This window comes from Eptesicus fuscus, chromosome 20, assembly GCF_027574615.1.
Source record: "Eptesicus fuscus isolate TK198812 chromosome 20, DD_ASM_mEF_20220401, whole genome shotgun sequence".
In the NCBI taxonomy this organism is placed as follows: Eukaryota; Metazoa; Chordata; class Mammalia; order Chiroptera; family Vespertilionidae; genus Eptesicus; species Eptesicus fuscus.
In genome coordinates, this window is record NC_072492.1 from 23123812 (window position 1) to 23148890 (window position 25079).

Genomic DNA, 25079 nt, shown 5'->3' on the forward strand with positions numbered 1-25079 from the left:
AAGAAGTTTACAATCTGTTAGTTAGCAGAAGGTCAGATTCCATTACGTTTAATCTGCCAGGTATGTCCGTTTCCAACTTGTTCATCTAACATATACTTACCTATCTTGCCCTGGCCAGTGTTGCTAAGTGGTTAAAGCATCAGCCTGTGCACCGAAGGGTCACTGATTTGATTCCCAGTCAAGGGCATGTACCTGGGTTGCAGGTTTGATCCTTGGTCCCAGTTGGGAGGCAGCCAATCAACGTGTTTCTCTCACATGGAGTTCTCTCTCTCTCTCTCTCTCTCTCTCTCTCTCTCTCTCTCTCTCTCTCTCTCTCTCTCTCCCCTGTATACTCTCTCTAAAAATCAATGAAAAAGAAATACCCTTGGGTGAGGATTAACAATAACAACAACAAAAGAGACCTATCTCAAGAGAAGTTTTCATCCCTGAAGCCTTCTCTGATGCCAAAGGCAGAGTTAGTTGCTTTCTCCTGTCTCCCCACTCCCGTCTCACATCCCTGACCAGGTAAATGGTAATCCCTGACTGGCCCGTCTGTCTCTAAACTTGTCAAGGCTCTCCTTAGGATCAGGAGCATTAGTTTATTCCCACTTGGATGCCCAACGTCTAGCAGGGGGTTTGGCACCTATCAGGCTCTGAGTAAATTTTCATTCCCACACATCCCAATTTCTGGGAAACACTATAGCTAAGATATTTACTAGTATAATTGAGGGTGATGAGTCAGTGTAACATCACCCTCCTATACTGAGGCGAATGTCTCCATTAAATTCTATTTGCTTTCTCTTAGAGATGAGAGATCAGAAATCTGGAGAGACACACTTACATCACCGACTCCATTTCCAAACACTGATATTAAGAACATAACACGATTATCCTGTGAATAAAATCAATATTCTATTTCTTAATGCTGATAAATATATCTCCCAAACCAATCATGTATCGCATTAGCAAACTCTCAGAGAATATTGGAGCCAGAATGGGTCTTTGAAAAATCATGTCACTCAACATCCTGATTTTGTAAGTGGGGAAATCAAGACACTGAGATACTAAGAGACTTGCCTAAGATTTCATGGAATAGCCAAGCCAGCTTGCATTTGCTGATATTCCTTGCTGGTTCCATGACCCAAAGGAGGAAGAAGGTTGGTAGTGACTAAAGCAAAGTTCATGGACGGAGACTGGGGTGCTCACCCACCGACTCCCTGCTCAAGGAAATTCAACACAAAACAAGAACTTACACAGTAAGAATTGACTGGCTCCCACAGCAGAGGGTATTCCCTTGACCAAACAATATGCCACAGGACTCTGTAAAATGCAAGTTTTCTCTCTTAGAGAAATTAAAATTAAATGCTATAACAAAACAAGGTTTGTATATATTTTTGTAGCAGAGAAACTGATGTCATAAAGTGGGGTATTAAGAGGGGCTTGATGTTAGAACATCTGGCCTCTAGAATTATATATATATATATATATATATATATATATATATGATAAATGTGTGTTGTTTTGAGCACCTATTTGTGTTCATCTGTACCACAGGAAACCAATGGAATGATTTTATATAGCTCTCAACTGGGGTGTATTGAAGGATGCTGGAGGACAGGTAAGCTTGGGGGCTATGGGACTCTCTTCCCTTTAAAGGAAGAGTGAGTGGGGGTTGGGGTGGCCATGTAGTGAATACCTGAGGGGAGAGAGCCTATGTCCTGTGCTTCACTTGATACCACGGTCAACAGAACCTGTGGGTCAAAGATGGAGTAGAAGGTTGGGAACAGGGCGGGAAGCAAACCCTGAGCCTGAGCCAGAGGCCAAAAGGCAAGGTCCCTAAACACAAGGACGTGGGCGAGACATATGAGAAGCTAGGTTCTAGGGCCAGAGGGTAAAAGAGCCAGGGAGAGGAGGGCAGGGGGAAAAGTTGGAAGAGCAATTTGGGGTGACATCTGGATGGGCCCCAGAGTGCTGCTGTCCACAGGAGTCTCTACATACCTTGTCCTGCCCACCTGACTGAATGGTTTCTGCATCTCAACAATGGACTACAGCGCCACTCTCTAACACATTGAAAGAAGCCTGGGAGTCATGTATTAAATCCCCACTTCTCCCTCACCCTCTACATCTGTTGTAAATCTGAGAAAAGCGGCTGAGAAATCTGAGGTGAGGTGGGGGAAGCCAGCTCTGGTTTTCTCTTGAGGATATTCTTCATGTAAAGGCAACACAAGTAATATCCCACCCAAAGAACATTATTACCTACTTCTCAATTTGAAGACGTTAGACTAGAACAATGTCTACTCATATAGGAAGGTCACAATGGTGTACACACCCCATGAGAAACCTCCAACTGAGAGGGGGTGGGATTTAGGAAACGCTGGGATTTCAACCCTGTGAGTAGGTCACATTTTGCAGATGTAAATGAGGTCCCCAAAGGTGACGCTGAGTTGATCAAAAGCGAGATTACTCTGGGTGGGCCTAACTTTAAAAAGAGAAACAAGGCCTTCCCAGAAAGGAAGGGAAAGATCTGAGGCAGCACACTTTGCTGTTGGCCTTGAAGAAACCCTCAGCCATGTTGTGAACTACCCGTGGGGAATGGACAGCTTGTAGGGCCTAGGGCCACTGTCCTCTAGCCCCCAAAGAACTGAATTCTGTTAAGGACCTGCAAAAGCTTGGCCCCAGATGAGAATACAGCGGCATTGACACCTTTGGCAGCACTGAGAGCCCCTGAGCAGAGGACCCAGCGAAGCCATACTTGGACTTCCTGACCCAGCAAACTGTGGGACAATCAATGTGTGTCGATTTCAGCTATTAAATCTGTGGCTATTTGTTGCACAGCAATGGAAAAGTAATATTTAGTTTTCTAACTAGAAGGCACCATTTACTATGTGGAGGAATGAGAGTCATGCATGACCCTAGGCCAGCCATCCTAGACAGCAAGCACCCCCTACTGGGAGAACTGCTGGGAGAAAAGTGAGCTCTTGTCTGTCTTACCAGTGTCTAATATAAGCCTTTCTTAAGCAAAGAAAATTGGCCATTTTGAACAACATAGGTAATTAGGCGTCACTGCTAAACCACAGGTGGCTGCCAACAGGTGTAATTATCCTCATCTTCTAACAATCTTAAGCTTTTAAAACTACCCAACAAGGAAGGGTTGGAAATTGCATGTTGAATGAGTTGATTAGCCTGGGTGAACCATTCCTACTCGATTTTGAAGAACACACCAGAGGATGGCGCCACTGAGTCAAAGCACCCTTCCGCCATCCTGGTCAGAAATGAAGCTATGAATTCCTCTGTTCATCATTCAGACAGAAACTCGGTATCATGATCCCATGATGTTTGTCATATCTCCGAGGAAGAGTAAATTGCTTATAACTGTCTATTGTCCTCCCATTATCCTTAGGATCTCTACGTAGACACTTGAAGTGTGGCCATCTCTTTTTGAAATCCTAGCTCCTAGCATAGTGCCTCCACTAAAGGGAATGCCCAATCTCCCTACTGTTTTGGATAAATGAAATGTGAATAGATAGTATTTGGCACACATTTTTTTCTGAAATGTGTGTATATATTTATGCTAAATTATAAATGTGTTATGTACATGTGTGAGAGAGATATATACTTTAAATGCTATTGAACAAATCCCATAATTAATCCATTTTTCTGTTTTTGTTTTTTGTTTTTGATTCCACAGTCTTAGTATAGGTGCTTACCATCTGTTGCCTGGATGATAAAACAAAACAAAACAAAACAAAAAAACAAAAAAAAACAGGAAAAGAAAAAAACACCTCATGATGCCCCACACTGGAGATCTAGCCCAAAACCTGGGCATGTGCCCTGACCAGAATCGCACCATCACTTCCTGGTTCATAGGTCAACACTCAACCACTGCACCATGCCCGATGGGTCAATACCTCTATTTTTAAAGGGATGTATTTTAGCTCTTGAATTTAGAACACAGAGAGTTTCATTGTCTGGCCTCTAAGGACCTTGCTGGCCTTCTCACACATCAGGCTCCATTGTGTACCCTGCCCTTTGGATACTCAGAAGTACCCACCATCCCTCAAGTGCATTTTCAATCTTTGCCAGTGTTGTTTACTCTAACATTCCCTACCATCTCCTCCTTCTCCACTTGGAATAATCCTAAACACTGTCAAGACCCAGTTCCAACTTCCTTCCTTTCACGGTGTCCTGAGAAACCTGAACCTGGAAGAATGCATTGGGTTGCAAGTGACAGAAAGCCTGATTCAAAGTGGCTCCAACAATAAGAGGTTTGTTTTCTCACTTAAGAAAATCAATGCCGAGGCAATGCTGTGGTTAACTCAATGCTCAATGGGCCATAAAAGATGCGGGTTCTTTCCAACTTTCTGTTCTGCCATCACCAGTGTGGCTTTTGTCCTCAAGTTTGATCAGCAGGCTTTCCCTCACAAGCCACGGATAGCACTGTTTATCATATGTTCATGTCTATATTAGTATATTAGTCAGGTTTTCCAGAGAAAAAGAACCTATAGTGTGTGTGTGTATGCGTGCGTGCAGCAGAGAGAGAGATTTATTTTAAGGAATTGGTTCATATAATTGTGGAAATTGAAAAATCTGGAATTTGCAGGCAGGTTGGCAGGCTGGAGACCCAGGGAGGTATTAATGTTGCAGCCCAAAAACCCAAGGATTCTGGAAGCACAATTCCCTCTTCCTTGGGAGACCTCAGTCCTTTTCTCTTAAGGCCTTCAACTGATTGGATAAGGCCCACCAACATTAAGGAGGGTAATCTGCTTTACTCAAAGTCTACTGCTATAAATGTTAATCTCATCTAAAACCTATCTTCACAGAAACATCTAGAATAATGTTTGAGCAAATGTCTGGGTACTGGGGACTAGCCAAGTTGACACATAAAATTAGCCATTATGAGACTGAAATTACCATGATTGTTGTAGATATTAGCCAAGGGTAATTAATCTTCTGGAGCTGGGGAGGGGCTCCTTCCCTGGGCACATTCAAACAAAATTGGGGCTCTGCCTGTGGTTATGGATGGGATTGGATGAAAGTATGGATTTAAGCGGGTAAATGGCAAAGTCTGTTAAACACCAGGCAGGCAGAATCCCAATACTTTATGGCCTTCTTTATATGTTCTATCAATCCTATTAGATCCCTTGTTATACTGAGTCATGGGTTTATGGCGTATCTTTCTCCTTAGACTGTAGGTTAACCCTTGAATAAGAAGGATGTATCGGTTACATCTTCATCAACAGCCCCTTACGTGGTGCTCAGTATCAGGTGAATACTCCATAAATGGTACTGAATTAACCCAAGTTGGCTATTGTGCTAAATCAACCTTGTGCTTGCTATTGCTACAGAAATCGCATATTTCTATCCACCACAACCTTTGTTGAAGTCACAGATTCGCAACTGCTATTCCAACTGATAATTACTTCTGGACACTCTTGTAAAGAACTTATAGGACCATAAAACTTGTCCAAGTAGTCTAGCCATGTGAAGTTCTCTTCTTTTTCACACATCCATAACCTGAAAAAAAATCCCAGTGGCAAAGTAAAGAACCCTCTCAGCCTTATACTCAGCAATAATAATTAGAGATAAAGGGTCCATTGTTTGCCCTAAAGCATCAGCTCAGATAAAATAGGTCATCTGGAGTCTGTCTGATCTTAGAGCCTCAGGTACAATTACTTAATTCAAATATTCTCATGACTCCTATATATTTTTTTAACAGAGTTAAAGTTCCCAAAGTTTAGAAAGTGAAATAATCAGATACCAGTCTTCTTTATCAGGAAGTCAGAGGTCATCAGGAATGATAAATACAGAGGATGATAAAGTCAATTCTCACTTGGCCACTGTGTAGAGGAATTTAAGGAGCATTTTACTAAGCACCTTCCATGTTCTGGGCATCAGGAGAGACACTCATTTGCAATATCATATTTTCCAAAGTTCAGCCTACTGCCTTAGCTGAAGTAGATAAGTATCAAATATCCAGCTATGGTGATAAAAGAATGATAATTATACCAAGGAAACTGACAAGTACCAATATCACCATTAGCACTTTCCCTGCATTGTGTAATTTAATTCTCACAAAATCTCATGAAGCTAATTTAGTCCTTATCTCCATTTCAACAGATGAAGACTTCGGGGCTGAGAGTGGGTAGGCAACGTGCTGACAGTTATACCAGCAGGAAGCCCTGGAACCTGAACTCAGCTCTAGGTATGACCCCCGAGTCCATGCTCAGGCCTCTATACCTTCTGCACCCCAGATAGTGGGCTTCATATGTATTATCTCATTTAAAACTGGAAATGAGGGAAAGTTCAAGTCTTAAATCAACACAGAAAGGAAAAATATAATTTCCTGTAATTAAAAATAATATGAAATAAACTCAAAATATGGCCTTAAACACATGTAAAGAGCGTGTCAACAGAGAGGGAAATCATCAAAAAAGGTGGGGCAGGAAAGCAGAATCCTGCAGTGCTTAGCCAGTATTATCCATGAGCATTTTAGTCACTACAGAGAACATTATAATAAGCCTAGTTTAGTTTAGCAAGACTTACTATAGCCTGGAGGAATGCCGTTAGCTGCTCTAATTCCATAATCCCAAAACAAGAATATAATTATACATGTAATTTCCAGGATATTTTGCCCTGGCCAGGTGGCTCAGTTGGTTAGAGTGTTGTCCTATACACCAAAGGGCGGTGGGTTCGATTCCCAGTCAGGGCACATAAGAGGTTGAGGGTTCGATCCCCTGTCGGGGAGCATATGGGAGGCAACTGATCGATGTTTCACTCTCACATTGATGTTTCTCTCTCTTTCTCTCTCCTCCTCTCTCTCTAAAATCAATAGAAGGTTATCCTCTGATGAGGATTTAAAAATGTAATTTCCAGGATATCTTGAATATAAACAGCACATTCCCCAGGAAACAAACAAACAAATAAACATTCCATCCATTGGACAGGGACATTCCCAGTTGTAGTATAAAATATCATGTATCTATACATGCCATGTGAACATAACTTGTGTTAATTAAGTTGTTATAAGATTATTAGAAACCTGATCATTTCCGGGTGAATTAATCAAGTCCAGTTTCTATCCCACTGAGCCAAGGAATAAATGTACCATAATGAATTTACGAAGTTAATAATGTCAGTTTATGAGGCTGTTTGGCAGTCAGTTGGCTTTTTCCTGAGCCCCCCACTCTCCCTCACCATGCCTGCTTTCCTCCTATTGGAAAGCTCCAAAGCATGCATTACTCTCACACAACACAAGTGAGAAAAGGGACACTAAGAGAAGCTTGGTAACTTGCTTAGCTCTGCACAGCTATGTGGGGCGCGGCTACAGTGTTTGGACAGGTTCAAGCCTCGGATTAATGAGAGGGCACAGTCCTCTCATGGCCACGTGCAAGTCCCAGCTTGGAGGGCAGGGCCCTCCCAGCACAATTAGAGCCAACAGCTATAGTTGTAAGCTTGAACCTATGGTCTGAACACATAGCACCACATGCCTGAGTGATGTGGGCTTGATAGAGTTCAGGTGCATGTAATTGAGTAGGATTGAAACCCATGAGAATGCTGTAAACATCTTGACCATGCCATTACTTTGCCTCGTGGCATCTGACTATAAAATAAAGACACGACTTGTGGGGTGCGGCGCTGTCTCTCCATGAGGAAGCAGCGTCCCACTGAGACCCAGCTTTCATTCTCTTGTCTGTCTTTTCTAGGCCTTTCAGCCGCCCCCACTCAGGTTCACCCTTGGCCATGCTTGCGCGGCACACAGCTAATGTAGTGAACTCTACAGAAGAACGGGAGAAGATGACATCACATTGACCATGTGGATGAGCCAGGTGACCTGGAGCACTGCTCTTTCCACTTGCCACCAATTACGAAGACCCCAACTGACACTTGAGGTCGTCTGTTCTCAGTGTCTGAGTGAGGACCCCACATTGGCTCCTCTTGAAAGCTTTCTGTTTTACCCTCTCATATATAAGCAGTTAAAATTCTTTGAAATATCTCACCTGCCTTCCCTTCCATCCTTCTCTTGAACATTCTTTCTCTTCCCCTTGCTTCTCTCCCCACTAAAGTCTTCATTAACACAGCAGAAGGATGGGGACCACGGCTCAGATAAGGGGAGTGGGGAAAGGCAGGGACCCTCCACCTTGCTTCTAAACTAAAGTCACAGTATGTGTCTGCCTCCAACCTGTCTCCAGTTCCCTCCCCCCATGCTGACAGCATCTTCTTTGCCTGTTATTTTTAGCTGGTGCTTGGCCTAATCTGCTAAGTGCTGACCATGGATGCTCCTGGAGTGACATCGATGACAGCATGCATCCCAGCAGGCCACATGGCCATGGCCATCCTTTCCAGAATCCCTGCTTCACTAATGTTAAGAAACGGCGCTCTCTCACTTCACCAAATTCCAGCAGACAGAGCTTCAACCCTCAATCCTCCATCACCCTCTCCCTGACAGAGCCACCTGCAGGTGGAAGAACCTTGGGATGTAGACTCAGATGGAAAAATTCGGTCTTGATTAAATTGCCACTCGCTCAATACACTTTCTCTTGATGGAGTATTCATCTAACATATAAGTCAGAGTATACTGCCTTTTGCAATACAGTGCATGCCATGTAGCAAATGCAAAACTCTGGAAATAATACCATATTTCATTCAAATTCTTTTCTTATAAATGAGAGTAAATGTTTTACCTGGAACAAAGCTTCCCTGGACCACCTCCTTGTACGCCCACCAGCCTTCATGGATTTTTGGTGAATTCTGTTGAGCTAAAGGAAAAACAAGGAAGAGAGACTAAGATAATAGCAGAGAAGTACTGTGTCCTGGCTGTCAAAGCAAAAAGCATGACTATACATAAAATAATACTTTTCTCCCCAAAAGTCCTACTAACAAATTCAATAGCAACCCTCCCACTCCTTCTGTTCAATTAGATCATTATCCTGTAAATATGTTGTCATGGAGTATTATAAAAAGCACTCAGGATATTTCTATTTAATAGAAATAGACTATAATTATATATTTAAGCCTATTTGAATTCCCCTGTCATTTGTCTCTACCTCTGACTCGCTTCTTTTCTTCTTCTGTTCCCTGCACACACATACATACACACACACACACACACACACACACACCCTCTGCTGGAACTGAGAGGAGGCTGATCCCATCCACAAGCCAGGCAAAAATCCTACAGATGCACAGAACTCTTAGGGATGGAGAGGTAGGGAATTTGCTGAAAGAGCTCAACTAGAAGTGGGAAGGGTGCAATCAGCCAGCTCTCCTCAGTTCCCAGAAGAATGAAGATAAGAAGGTAAATAATCATGGTGAGGGCTTTGGACTTCATAGGGAGGAAGAGCAGAAACCCCAAGAAACTGGAACATCCCACAGGGATCTGTGAGCTCATACTGACATGGCCTCAGAATAATCTGACATTTATGACAGTTGATGGGTGAATTGGGGCTATGCTATTTCATATGGGGATACACCCCAAAGTATGGTGACACATACACTTGTGCTGAACCCTTCACCAATTAAACCGCATTCACATTTCAGCTCTTAGTCCCAATGGAGGAAAACAATGTAATTTCAGACCATAATTATAATTTGTCTAGTATATAATAAATGTTAAAACTCTGCTTGGATGTCCTTTCTTTAAATCTTGTTCTGTTTTTCAATCTCCTTGTTCAGACTCCTCATTCAGGGTCAGAGAAAACAATACAAAACCATGGGCTTAAAAGCAATGCTTTGTGTAGAGGGAAGATCTGCTGAGTTCCTTTAGCTCCCATATGAGCTGCAATTGCTTAGCCCCAAGTGTCTTCCCTTGTACAGAGGAGATGCTTTTCCTGCCTATGACAATAAGACCCCTGAGGCATGCAGCTCTGTCATGAAGGCGGGTTTATGACATAGGACAAGTAAAAGAGAAGCCCACTTCTCCTGGGGCTGACAGTGGGGGTAGGAGAGTTTAGAAACAAATAGAAGAGGGACAAATATCCTATTTAAGGCTCTGGAAAGACATCACATTTCAAGGTGCATCAAAGTAGAGTGAATTTTCCAGTACTTTGACTTCCCACATGGCATGAATGGTGGCCAGATGTTCCCATAGCCCTTGAGGAAGCTCCTGCAGGCAGCTGAGTTGAAAGCCAGTGCATCTGTTCTGGGGCAGAAGACAAAGGGAGAAGTGACTTCCAACAAAGGCTGGAGGGATTCTGTCCAGCCAGGGAGCCAAGAGAAAGAGTCCACAGAGACTCCAGGTATTAGTAGCACCAGGGAAAGACGAGGAGATGTGAAGGAAGCCAGGAGACTGTTAAGCATGACCAAACCAAGATATCAGATCAAGAGTAATATGCTTGCAAAGTTCACCAAGTAGGTGGACAAAGGACATTTCTCTACAGTTCAGAATGATTTTGATTCTCCCACTGACCTTGCCACTGCATATAATTCACCCTCCTATTCCTTCCCAACTCATTGGAAGGTACTCCTAGGACAGTGGTCGGCAAACTCATTAGTCAACAGAGCCAGATATCAACAGTACAACGATTGAAATTTCTTTTGAGTGCCAAATTTTTTAAACTTAAACTTCTTCTAACGCCACTTTTTCAAAATAGACTCGCCAGGCCATGGTATTTTGTAGAAGAGCCACACTCAAGGGGTCAAAGAGCTGCATGTGGCTCGCGAGCCGCAGTTTGCCGACCACGGGACTAGGAGCTAGAGGGGAATCTCAAAGGCTAAGAAATCTGTGAGATCAGGTGTCACCTAATGCATTCAAACACAGTGGCCCTGTTTTGAAACAAGCACCTTGTAATACACACATTGATGATAATTAAATTCACAGACAGTACATCCTACTGGGGGTGGGGGGAAGAACTGATATTTCAGCATAGCTCTGCTGGACATGGAGCATGTCCCAGGCCTGGAAAAGATACACCTGTCTGAAAGCTCAAAAGCACTGAACAGTGGACATCACCAAATGGTTTTACACCAGAGATTAGTCGGGATGGATTTCCTTATCAAAAAGGAACTTCTGAATTTTGTAAAAAATCACCAAATTTTATCCCATCAGGATCTTTGCCTGTCATTTGAACAACTGAGACCATAAACACAGCCTTCTCTTTCATGTTCAGAGACAGCTGTTGGAGAAGCTATACTCTATTGCATATATTTCATCATTCCAAGAAAAGATCTACATAGCACTCAAAAATTGTTGTTTTACATTCGTTTTTTTAACCAAGTAGTTTTAGTTAAGATTTTTAATTGCTTTTTTTTAAAGACAGAGGAAAGGAGAGGGAGAGAGAGAAACATTGATCAGCTGACGCCTGCACCCCCTCCCTCACCAAGGAATTGAGCGTGCAAACCAGGCATGTGCCCTACCTGGGAATCAAACCATCGACCCTGTGGTGCACTGGATGATGCCCAACCAAAACACATCAGCCAGGGCTATCAAGTAGTTTCACAAAAATCTTTGTTTACAGTATTTACACATATTAATTTTGAAAAATCAACATAGTGCTTTAGTTATAAAATATAGAGGAGAAATAAAGGAACTATAATCAATGATATGTGTCTCAATATGTAAATGCTTTAGCATGAGGCACTAGAAAAGAAATTGGCAAACTATCATCGGCTGGCCAAAGATATCCCACTAACTGTTTTTGATCTGCCCAGGCACTAAGAATGGTTTTATATATTTAAATAGTTGAGAAAAAAATCAAAGAATAATAATTCTTGTGACGTAAAAATCATACTAAATGCAAATTTTAGTGCCCATAAATCAAATTTTACTGACACACAGACATGCCCATTTATTTATATAATGTCTGTGGCTGCTTTTCTACTACAACAAAGTTGAATGGTTGCAACAGAGACCATTTGGCCACAAAGTCTAAAATATTTCCTACATGGCTCTTTACTGAAAAGTTTGACTGCTAACTTACACACATAATTTCAGATATGTATATATATCTAATTAATGTAATGCTTTAACTATAATATAAAGGACAAATGCAAAGAGATAAATTTCAATAAAATGTGTATTTCAATTTGCAAATACTTGGGTATGATGCACTAGGAGATAAAATGAAGCAGTAGGATGTATGGTTGAAACAGGTGAGAATAAAGAGGTTGTATTATACTGCAGATTCCAGAACCCACAAGCAGCACTCTCTCAGTGGTGTGATTTTCCAAAATAGTGAACCGACTTCTGGCAAAGTTTGGAACAAGATGAAATACCACCCTCCCTTGATTTACATGGCCAAAGAACTGGTATATCAAAGCTATGTAAGAGATGCTTTATGTTCAGATGCAAAATGAAGTATAACTGTAGGCTCAGATAGAGAACATAGTTTTCACTCACTTGAATGTCGGCGGGGACACGGGACAATTTATCATTGCTTGGAACTGTCAACTGTACTGCAGAGTATATTCTCTGTGCATCCTGGGTTGGAGCTACTTGGATCCTCTTTCATTGAAACATTTCAAGTTGCCTCACCCATTTCCAAATATTCCCCTCTTGACACTCACTGACCTACAGGGGCTATATATAGCACTATTTCTACATGCTAAATGAGATAGAGCGAAACGTGTGTTAAACACTAATAGAAGATAACGTTTTAACTAAATGGATAAAAGATGCATCTTTCCCTATGTATCGGAATTGTAGTGCTGCGTGCACCCCATTACATACTCAAAAATTTGTTTCCACTTTTTCCTTCCATTTGACCGTATCCTGAAGAAGCTGTCCTTTCCACCAAAGGATAAAACAGTGAAGAAAAAGCAAAAGCAAGGGGAGGGTAAAGGAGGGATAAATGATGACTGAAGGAGGCTTGACTCTGGGTGGTGAACACTCAATACAATATACAGATGATGAATTACAGAGTTGTACCCCTGAAACCTATGTAATTTTATTAATCAATGTCACCCCAATAAATTAAATAAAATGGAATATGGAATAAATACTTTGAATAAATTGAAAAAAAGAAAAAGCAAAGATGCTTGCTCTTAAGATGGCATAAAAGGGAAAGCTAATTCTAATGCAACTAAGAAGACTAAATTTTCAGATTTTAAGATACATTCATATTCTCTCTCCCGTGTGTGTGTGTGTGTGTGTGTGTGTGTGTGTGTTTGCTTACACACATGGATAGACTGACAGGCACACACACACTCCTGTAAGGAAGACCTATCTGCCTGCGAAGCATCCACTTAAGAGACATCATTTCAAAGGAAGAAAATGAAGTCATTGGATCATTAAGAGGATGGCAAGTAACAGAAGTTTCACCGAAAACCTCTGTCCCATCCAGAAAGTTGCAGAACACTTTGCTCTGTTCATCTCCAATCATTGCCCCTTCAGCTCCCATTGAGAAGTGGCTGATGTAAGGCGTTAGCAGGCGGCTGGACAGTCAGACCATCTGAATCAGGTGTGTTAGGATGATCGAACTGCAGAGTCTTCCTTAGCCTCCTTCAACATGCATTGTGAAGGACCCAACTTCATCTCCCCAAATCAGTCAGCCTGAGCGGGGCCCAGTGTTTATCAATTACAAAATATGCTCCCTGCAGCCTTGAGTTAAAGAAAATAAAGGCATTTTATGTAACATGTTTTCCAAGGCCCAGTCTGGCTTCACACTCTTCAACCAGCTGAAAGGCAGAACAGCACACAGAAAAGGTGCCTCCTTTCAGGTTCTGCGACGTGCTGGGAGCAGCTTATTTGAGACAGAGCACCAAAGAAGTGCTGGATTTCCACTTTAATTCATGGCCAGACCCTCACTAGTCATCTTGTTTACATCTAACTTGCAGCGAGTGGGGAGCTGCTTGAGAATTCCTCCAAGCAAACAGGTGAACAGGAAACAGCCTTAGATTCTGCTGGGCTCTCTGCTTCTCTTTGCTTATGGATCGGGATTTCTTCACTTCACATGCAGCCAGCCCCTGGGTGGGGAAACTCAGGTGTCTAATCAAAGACATTATGCTGCCAATAAAAGTTGTCATCACTGCCAGATGAGGCGATACACATGGCAAGGGCCCCTCTCCTGACAGTAAAGAAAAGCCATTTCCATTTTATTCTTCTCATTGGAGCAATTTGAGAACTTGTGAGCTTTGAAAGGAAACTCAGCATATCCAGATTTTGAAAGAGATACAGAGTTTGCTGCTCCAATCTCTGCCTGTGCAGATGAGGAAACTGAGGCACAGAGAAGGGAAGCCACTTAAAAAAATATGGGGTATTAGGAGTCAGCAAACTTCTACTGTACTAGTAAATGGCCAGATAGTTAACGTTGTTGGCTTCGAAGCCTATACTGTCCCTGTCCTACCCACTCAACTCTGAAAATACAGCACAAAAGTAGCCATATGCAATAATAAATGGATGAGTGTGGCTATATGCCAATAAAACTTTATTCATAAACATAGCCAGAGGACTGGATTTGGCCTGTGAGCCACAATTTTCTGACTCCTGTCTTAGAGCAAGAGGGGATTTTGTCATCTAATTCTGCTTCTTACTCAAATATTTAGATGTGAGCTACTTTAGAGAAAATAAAAAAGAATGGAACTACATGAGTTTCCAATGACATGTAAATTGCATCTGATCAATAAACACTGTAGAAAGTATGTGTAATATGAAATCTTTTCCAGACTTCCTGAAATTAGTCACTAGAGTCTACCTAAAATTCAATAGGCCCTCTTCACCCCCATTTTCATTGGGCTAAACCAGTGGTCGGCAAACTCATTAGTCACCAGAGCCAAATATCAACAGTACAACAATGGAAATTTCTTTTGAAAGCCAAATTTTTTAAACTTAAACTTCTTCTAATGCCACTTCTTCAAAATAGACTCACCCAGGCCGTGATATTTTGTGGAAGAGCCACACTCAAGGGGCCAAAGAGCCGCATGTGGCTCACCAGCCGCAGTTTGCCAACCACGGGGCTAAACCACCAAAGTTGGAGGGGTCTCATGCAAACATTGCCCACAATCCCATGCTGGGCTTTTCAAACTAACCATACGGACATGACTATTCCTGGAAGCCCTTTTATTCCTCCCACAAGTCCATAAAGCACATTTCTGGATGACTCCTGGGAATCTCACCTGTTTCCATGGATAAAGTAATTATATTTTCACCTGCTAATTCTTTCACATTGTTTTGAGATAAACATTTACAACTCTCCTCTATTTACTAGTATATATATGTTTCTATCCCTATCACGAGCTGCAAGACAGAGTTAACTAACTTAATTAACTTAGGTACGAAGAAAATACAACTGTGAAACATCTGCATGTGGACATTACAGTGATCTCTTGACCTGGGAAAAAAACAACACTCAAGAGCAACAACTGAGTGCGCCCTGGTGTGGGAGGGAAGAAAATGGTGCAAGAGGGAAGAGAGGAGCCCTTGTAAAGGGACAGTACGGGAGGGAGATTGCTTAATAAAAGCCCACCCTCAGTCAAAACGCACCGAACTGTAAGCATACGCACTGCAAAACGAGCTTCCAAGCCTGGGTCTGTACAATTACACCTGTGCCAGGTGGCTTACCAGAAGGAAAGATGGAGCCAAATACAGTAGGTCCTCGGGTTACGTGGGAGATCCGTTCCTACGGCGTGACGTAACACGACGTAACGTGATTTTCGCCGTAAGTCGGAACCCACCTACATAAGCACCTACGTCACTCACGTGAAGCACATACACAGCAGTAATGAAGTGAAACAGTAAAAAAAATTTAAAAGAAAGATAATTCCTGACCTTTACTTGTGGTAAATACAGTAAATAATAAAAAAACATAAAGCACATATGTACATACGTCGAAATGACGGAACTTTTTTTTTTTTTTAACTAAATGGGAGATGGTGACGTAACCACGAAACGACGTATGTCGAGCCCGACGTAACCCGAGGACTGCCTGTATGTGGGAGAGGCAGTTAGAGCACATGTGGTTACTCGGTTCTAACGTGACTGTAGGAGCCATGAGCAGTTGCTTCCCTATGAAACTGCATTTCTCACTGAAGAGGTAACTCAAGGAAGGAGGCACTGAGCCCACTGGACCAGGAGCACACGAGCTGTTGCAAGGTGAAAAAGTCCTGCTTGCATGGGATACAGGATGCAAAGTATCATATCCCCTATCCCAGTGGTCGGCAAACCACGGCTTGTGAGCCACATGCGGCTCTTTGGCCCCTTGAGTGTGGCTCTTCCACAAAATACCACAGCCTGGGTGAGTCTATTTTGAAGAAGTGGCATTAGAAGAAGTTTAAAAAATTTGGCTCTCAAAAGGAATTTCAATCGTTGTACTGTTGATATTTGGCTCTGTTGACCAATGAGTTTGCCGACCACTGGCCTATCCCAAGGACTTCACTGCTTTCCCTTTAATGGCCAGTTCTGCCCCCTCCCTGGGAAGCAGGAACACTGAGAAGTGCATGTGCACAGCTCACCATAGGGAACGTGAATGGCCTCCTGAGTGCACTGTGTGGCACCATTGGACCTGCCAGGGATAACGCTCTTCTCCAAGTCCTTGCCTTTTACACCACCAGGTAGGTATCTCCCTCCACGAACCCCTGATATTATGTTATCCTACATTTTAGCATTTAGATAGTGCCCCACACTTACCTGTTTCCAAGTCATTCTTTCACACAACACTGTAACTTTCTGGAGGTCAGGGAATGTGTCTTCTTTGGAAATCCCATCATTTATGCAAAGCTTGGTACTTAAGAGGTACCCAGTCAAAGTTGGATAAGTGCATGAAAAATGCGGTAGTGGAGTCATCCATGATACAAAACTTCAGTCCAGCTTTGAACAGTCCCCCTTGGGACATTTTAGTCTATATCCAAATACGTTGGTGTGAGGCCTGTGTTTGTAGTCAGTGGGAATGTGGACAAAGTGTTGTCAAGTTAGGTGATGGGCCCACACTGGTTTGACAGGTGGAAGAGCGCCAGGAGCTGATACCCTGTCTGGGGAAACCAAAGCAATACAAAACTCCTTTATTTCGCTTAATGTGTTTTATTTAAAAAGATGGGGGTGGGTGTTGGGGTGGGGGAAGAAATGCCATACTTGATAGTATTTATATCTCTGCCCTTCTGAACTCTTTCTGAAGTTTTGAGACAAGGATAAACTCATTTCTACCCAGTTCACCACCCTGTATGATCCCAATTTACCATAAAAACTAGACAGAACATACAGATCATCAAGAATTGCACTGGCTAACTGAGAGACAAGTGTTCCAAGCACTGAGGATGGATATAAGCTAGAATCACCGTACACATTGGGCCAGACCCAGGCAAGTTGACATCAAAATTATATTTGTGTTGGAAGATAAAGAAAAAAAAATAGGTGGTAGTGGATCAGCTTTTCTTTCTTTCACCTAAAAGGCTTTGAATGACAGCATGGTTAAGAGGCTCAGGTAGCTGGAGCTGAAAATCAACAGGAGGAAAAGTCCTAACATGGCTCATTTTTGCCCTGTATTCTAGACTCTCTGCCACATGGATTATCACTCCTTGGATCTCATTTCCCATAATCTTTACAAAATTTATGTTCTCCCTGCTGTCACCAAGTATACCATGTCTATTACTCTCTCCACTTATTTGCTCAGCCCTTTTCCCCCTGGAATTCCCTCTTTATCTACTTTTTCATGACTAGTCTTACTCATTCTCAAAGCTGTACCAATTCCCACGCTTTTCAAGAAACTTCTGATCACTCGCCTCTGTGAATTTCAGAACATTAGTGTCTATTCCTCATTTACCACTTGCATTAATTCAACAAACATTTATTGAGCACTTATGATTGTCAGGCATTATTCTGTACATTGAGAATACCAAGTTCCCGTTTCTTCCAAGAACTTAGATTCTCCTGGAGACAGAAAAAGTAAACAGGTGGATTAAACTATAAGGAGAATATTAGATGGAGAACATTTTTCTGCATAATAATTTAACAGATGAGGTTATAGAGCGACTGGAAGGACACATTAGATGGTGTGACAGTGGTGACCTTTGAGATTATGACACTTGATCTGAGATTTAAATGACAAAAAAGATCTGGCCTCATAAAGGTCAACAGTGATAGTATTTCAGATGAGCTCAAAAATGTTAGGAAGGTAGAAAGGTGTGTGGCTTTTTCAAGAACAATAAAAGTGGCCACAGGAGATGCATGGGGAGAGGGGTTCCAGATGAGGCTTGAGGCTGTGGGTAGTGGTCCAGGAGAGAGATGGTGGTGGCTTTAACTGGGATAATAATGGTGCAAATAGAAGTGGCTGGACCCTACATATTTTTTAGAGGAAAAGTAGGCACAGATGGATCAGATGAGGGAAGTTAAAGACCATGCGTGAAGGATTACTCCCACCTTTTTTGGCCTGAGTGACTATGTTGACAGTCACTGAGATGACAAGGGAGACGGGGGAAGAGTAACTTTGGAGCATGAAGGTCTGTTTCCAATGGCTCATGAACTTTATGGGGTGGGGGGGGGTTGCACGTAGGCAGTTGGATCTAAAATGAGTTCTGAGAAAAGGTCAAGATGAGATACATGTTTGTGACTCTTGGCATATAACTGATATTTAAAACCATGAGCTTACAAGGGGTTATCAAGAATCATGCGAAAATGTGTAGAGTCCAAAAGAGACACGGATAGAGCTCAGGGATGTGAACTTTATTCAGATTTCCTGTTTTGAACCTAATGTCCTATTTCTGTCCCAAGATCTCATCTAGAATCCCACATCACAGTTTGATGTTGGATCTCTTTAGTCTTCTCATGGTTGCAAGAATTTCTTCATATACTTTTCATTGGTATTTTCCTATAGTCCTGTCTCTCTAACTAAATTAAAACTATCGCAAGGTAGATGTAGTGCCTTGTCTACTATAAGGCAGTACATGTAATAGGTGCATTAGGTACAGTGATTACTACATGTTTAGGAAATCTGGGAAGGGGAGAAAGCATAAGCTCCATTTAGAAATGTTATTTACAAGTTTTATAAGAATATTCACTTTCAGATTTTTCTCTACTTTTCCCCTGAAATAAGTTTAGTGATAGCCCTTAGATATTAAGAATCATGTAACTTACATAATAACAACAGAACACAAAAGAAGGAGATAAAAAGATTATCTCTAATTTATGTAATTGTAAGAGTGTAGCTACAGAAATGTAGCTTCTTTTATCAAACATTACTTCCTGGGTTGTTTTCTCCATTCTTATTTTTAATGTGTACATAATAGCCCTTTTAGTAAACATGCCACAATTTCCCAATTATGCCCTTCCTATTGGCTGTCTGGTTGTTTGAATACAGAAATTTAGTTTTTCTAGCCTAGAATTTCTTTTGTTCCACCTTCTTTAGAATCTTTTTGTAGAGCAGCATAACAAAATCACTGTGCAAGGACAAGGCATAAGTGTATTTAAGTTACTTTTCAAAAAAATTAGATCAAGTCTGGCCAGTGTGGCTCAGTGGTTGAGCATCAACCTATGGACTGGGAGGTCACAATGCCATTCCCTGTCAGGGCACATGCAGGCTTGATCCCAGTGGGGGGAGAGGGGTGGGGACATGCAGGAGGCAGTTGATCAATGATTCTTGATCAATGATTCTCTTTCATCTCTTTCATCATTGATGTTTCTTTCTCCTACTCTCCCTTCCTCTCTGAAATCAATAAAAAAATTTTTTTAAAGTTAGATCAATTTGCATTGCCATTTTAATGTAAGTGATTATTTTTTAAAAGGAAAATATTGGGGTAACCTTAAGATAAATAAATAATGACAGAATAATGCTAATTCATTAAAAATTCATTTTGACTTCTGAGAAACAGGCAACTAAACAAGAAGCATTGCAACTCTGTCCAATAAATGATTCTCTTTTGTCACAAATTCATGAGATGAACATTTCATCAAAGTCAGGACACATTTTGTATTTCATGTTTTTTATTATTATTTATCATCTTGGAATCAGGTATAGATGTATTGTACATGAATATTATAGATCAATTTGGTGGTAGTCTATTCACGTTTTAAAACAGATGAATGAAACTTCAAAGTCCATGCCCAGGTTCGCTCAGACTCTCATAAATCATAGTGATAAGGAGAGAGAGAGAGAGCGAGAGAGAGAGCGAGAGAGAGAGAGAGAGAGAGAGAGAGAATGTGTGTTGTATTCAGAATACTAAAAGGGTATTGATATAATACGTCAATTTTACATTATAGCTGATAAACTATTTCTAATTCCTAAAATCAATGAATTAGTCAATTGTGGGATTAATCTCGTTTCACACAAAACCTTCAATCACAACAAGCAGCTACGAATGCAAGTAAAATCTCCTATCTTTTGAAAGCTTGAATTCAGCAAGGCTAAGTCAAATTATTAAAAAAAAGGAAACAAGTAGAATTGTCAGTATCTTTTGAGAGGCAGTGTGAAATAATGGAAAGTATATAGCAACCTGGAGTTTAATTCCAAATGTACTACTAAATTTTGTGTCACTCTGGGCAAATTATTTCAACTTTTAAATGCTCAGTTAAAATAAAAAAACAATAAGACAAACCTCACTGTCCTTATCTGAGAATTGGGATTAACCCCCTTAAAGGACTGTCATTAAGGACTAAACGTGCTAATGTATTTTGTGCTCAATAAATAACATCCATTACTTTTATTATTTGTTGCTAGTGGTGTTGATATTGGGAAAATAGAGGGTTTCAAGAAGAGGCAGAAAGAGAATATGGAAAAAGTAGAAAATTGCCCAGAAAAGAAACCAGAAGCTATGGCGCAATTTTACTTGAATCTGGTTGGAAAAAAAAACAACAACCACGCCCTAGCTGGTATTGCTCAGTGGATAGAACATCGGCCTGCAACTGAAGGGTTCTGGGTTCGATTCCAGTCAAGGGCACATGCCCGGGTTGCAGGTTCGATCCCTAGTAGGTGGCATGCAGGAAGCAGCTGATCAATGATTCTTTCTCATCATTGATGTTTCTATCTCTCCTCCCTCTCCCTTCCTCTCTGAAATCAATAAAATATATATTTTTTAAAAATTATGACCTGAAGCAGTGTTAACCTGCATACTCCCTCCCATAAATTCTGAGCCAACTCAGGGAAGGAAAAAGCTAGCCCTGACTGACAAAGGGAGAGTGTGGAGCCCCTGAGAACACTCATGATATTTGCAAGTCAAAGTATATAGTCACCAAGGAATCTGTGGAAATAGAACAGAAGACCTGGAGCCAAAAAACAAATGATTCCCACAACTCACAGAGGAAACCTCTGCTATTTGTTAGGACAAAGGCCAAACAAATCCCAAGGCCCAGTGGGGCTGCAGGAAAAGCAGACAAAATGACCCATTGGAATCAATTAGCTATGGTGGGCCATGGGCAAGATGCTAGCCTTAGGCAAAGGCCATGTGGCTTAATTAATCAAGTAGTTAATTTTAAGCCTCACCCAAGGATAGGGTTTTTAAATTGATTTTCAGGGAGAACGGATGAGAGAGAGAGAGAGAGAGAGAGAGAGAGAGAGAGAGAGAGAGAGAGAGAGAGAGAGAGAGACACTCCTGTAAGAGCCCCAATCAGGGATCAACCCACAACCTGGCTATGAGCCCTGACCTGACTGGGAATTGCTCCCACAAACTTTTGGTGTATGTGATGACTAACCCAGCCACGCTGCTAGGGCAATTTATTTTTTTCATATACTATGAACTTAGCATCTTTTTTTGGTCCTTCTTTCAGATTATGATGGACTCAGTCTTTGCTGATCATGCTCTTCATGGCAGGGGCTGTCCCATAATTTACAAACACTGCAGCCAGTGAATGATGGGCATAGCTGGGCTGTCCAGACAAGCCAAACTAGGGTCCCATTAGTTAAATAACAAAGATGAAAGTAAAGTTTGGAACTTGAATTATTGGGAGAGTTGAAACTGGAGTTGATCATTTGATCTATCTCAGTCTATCAATGAGAATGACTCATAAATTTATATTTCCTACCTGGACTTTTCATTCAGAACCCATTTAAATTCTCCAGAGCCCACTCAATAGGGTATCACTATTTTCGAGGACTTGGTGATCACAAAAAATTGTCTTTTGCTCCTGTGGCAAAGATAGTGTTAATAATCTCCCAATATCCATTTTCTTTTTTCTTTTTTTAATATTTTTATTGACTTCAGAGAGGAAGGGAGAGGGAAAGTTAGATTGAAAGATCAATGATGAGAATAAATGACTGGCTGTCTCCTGCACACCCCCCAGATCGAGTCTGCAACCCTTGCATGTGCCCTTGACCGGAATTGAACCCTGGGCCTTCTGGTCTGCAGGCGACACTCTATCCACTTAGCCAAACCAGCTAGGGTTCCTCTTTTCTTTAACAAGAGAATCCCTGGCTTCTTAGTAAGGCACATGACTTCTCATAATAACAACTACATCTCCCTACCTCCCTTGTAGCTAGGTGTGGACAGGTGACTTGTTTTTTTCATTTTATGTACATCTTATTTCATATCAATCCAATTCAATATGATTCTATTCAATCCAGTCCAAAAAATATTTAGCATGTACTCACTGTAATTGAATACCTATTCGGGATTTCTATTTTGGAGAGGCTCTGCCTCTTCTTGCAACCCTCTATTTTCCCAATATCAACACCACTAGCAACAAATAATAAAAGTAATGGATGTTATTTATTGAGCACAAAATAGTATATATATTAGCACATTTAGTCCTTAATGACAGTCCTTTAAGGGGGTTAATCCCAATTCTCAGATAAGGACAGTGAGGTTTGTCTTATTGTTTTTTTATTTTAACTGAGCATTTAAAAGTTGAAATAATTTGCCCAGAGTGACACAAAATTTAGTAGTACATTTGGAATTAAACTCCAGGTTGCTATATACTTTCCATTATTTCACACTGCCTCTCAAAAGATACTGACAATTCTACTTGTTTCCTTTTCTTTAATCATTTGACTTAGCCTTGCTAAAGATAGGAGATTTTAGTTCAATGAGAAAAAAAGAAATGTGATTACTATATTTGAGGCTAACATTTATACTAATATGTTAGTTAAGATAATGCTAGTGATGATGACACTAGTTTATCTGCTGTTAAATGTAAACTCTAAAATCTCAATGACAGAGTACAAGCTTATTTCTCACACATGCAAAACCCCAAACTGCTTTTCCTGATTGTTGCACAGCTCTCCAATCCAGGACCCAGGCTCCTTCTGTCTTGTGGCTCTGCTATCTGCAATATATGATTCAAAACCCCATGCCGTTCAAGGCAGACGGGAAGACAGCATGCAGACTCTCTGGTGAGTAACTGTCATGGAATTAAGCCTAGAAATAATACCCATTACATCTGCTTCCATTTCATTGATTAGAACTTCATCTCCTGAATATATCTACTATTAAATGTAAGAGAGGCCAGGGAAATGCCCAGCTGTGGATTTCACAATGGTGTTTGACTGGAGAGAAGGAAGGTAAGTCCTATAGAATCTTCCACATCCCACAGTGATGCTGAAGAAAATGTAAAGCTTCCCATTTCCCTAGGATGAACCAAGAAGAGGAAGAAATGTTTTGAAGCATACATAGCCAGGGTAACTGTAACTTCGATTTGCCTAGGATTTCCTAGTTTACCCTTGTTTAAATATAATTATAAATAGGACTCTCTTTTGCTCTCAAAGGTGCCCCAGTTGAAATGACAAATTACATGGCCATCTCTACACAGACTTGGCCACATATAGCGATAGCCACTTTGAAGAGCCTACCTGCAAGGTATTTAGATTCATGTCAGATCATTCACATATTGATAACTATTTCATCATGTATGTTATTTAACCTAATTTAAGAATGGTACCTTCTCTCTCCCCTCCTATATCCCCTCTTTCTCCTGCTAGTCTCATCAACATTTCCCAGCTGATAAATCAATAACACCAATTTATTTGACCACAGGGAAAAAAACTACAATTACTAGTAACCTGATGATCCAGGAACTTTTCCTTTTATTTAAATGTTAGATAAAAAGAGGCAAATTTCAATTAAATAAGCTAACTGAAAGTATTAAAGCCTTGGATTACATGGGAGAAGGATCCCTCTTCTCTGAGTAACCTTTTTCCATCTGTAAATATTCAACATGATACCCAAGGCTTTCTTCACCTCCTTTCTATACTGTAAGAATGGCTACTGGAATGAGTTGTAGTATATTAACTATAATGAATTATAATTATCATATAAACAAATTATCTAACCATATTTCATTTACCCCTAAATATGAACTAGCCTGTTCAGAAAAATGAACACATGACATAGAATTACAGATGTGAAAGGGATCTCTGAAATCCTATTTTCTGGCCCCTCATTTGTCAAATGGAGAAACTGAGACCCAGATGAATGAAAGCCTTCAGAAAAGTTACGGCAGGGAGCCCAAGCTGTGCCTTAAGGCATCTGCTGATCAAACACTACTCTTCCAACTATATAGAAAAGAACTTTAAAAATATATATTTTTATTGATTTCAGAGAGGAAGGGAGAAGGAGGAGAGAGAGAGAGAGAGAGAGAGAGAGAGAGAGAGAGAGAGAGAGAGAGAGAGAGACAAACATCAATGATGAGAGAGAATCCTTGATCGGCTGCCTCCTGTACACCTCATGTTGGGGATTGAGCCCACAACCCCTGACAGGGAATCCAATGGTGACCTCCTGTTACTGGGTCGACACTCAACCACTGAGACACACTGGGCTAGAGAAGGGTTTTTAAATGAGTTTTAAAGGTAAAGATTAGTTGTCAGTTGAACAGAACACCTGCCTTTAGGTACTCGGGATTCTCAGCTCAATAGTCAGCCAAGTCCAGGCTTTCTAATGACATGTGTACTAATTCCACCAAAGAACTCTTTCAGGATGACTTTGTTTTATCAGCCTGCAGAAGGGGTTCAGGAACAGAATGCACCCTCTCTGCCTTGGAAAACTGAGAGGAAGGACAGAGTTGGAAAGTTCCCGTGTTCTAAGTTCCAGAAAGCTTCTTTTGTTCTTTCATTATCCACCTCTAGAACTCTGTGTGATGCACTCTCAAGGTTTACTCACTTGTAAATCAAAGACAGATTGTTATGGATGAAAATGGAGGATCTATGGGAGAGCCTGCTTTCTCTGAGATCCTCTTCAAAAATTAATTTCTAAAGGAACAAAGGCAAGTGTACTTTCAAATGACTATTTTTTCTCAAACAATAGGTTTTTCTCAA

General features: G+C 41.1%; 1 protein-coding gene across 1 annotated transcript in view; it reads right to left on the minus strand.

The window, feature by feature from the left end:
- The window catches only part of CA10 (carbonic anhydrase 10), a 370347-nt gene that overhangs the window by 291083 nt on the left and 54185 nt on the right, over window positions 1-25079 (minus strand). Inside the window, exon 2 of the mRNA XM_054709247.1 lies at window positions 8661-8735. Within this exon, the coding sequence (XP_054565222.1) occupies window positions 8661-8735 (75 nt within the window). The remainder of the gene's footprint in view (window positions 1-8660; window positions 8736-25079) is intronic.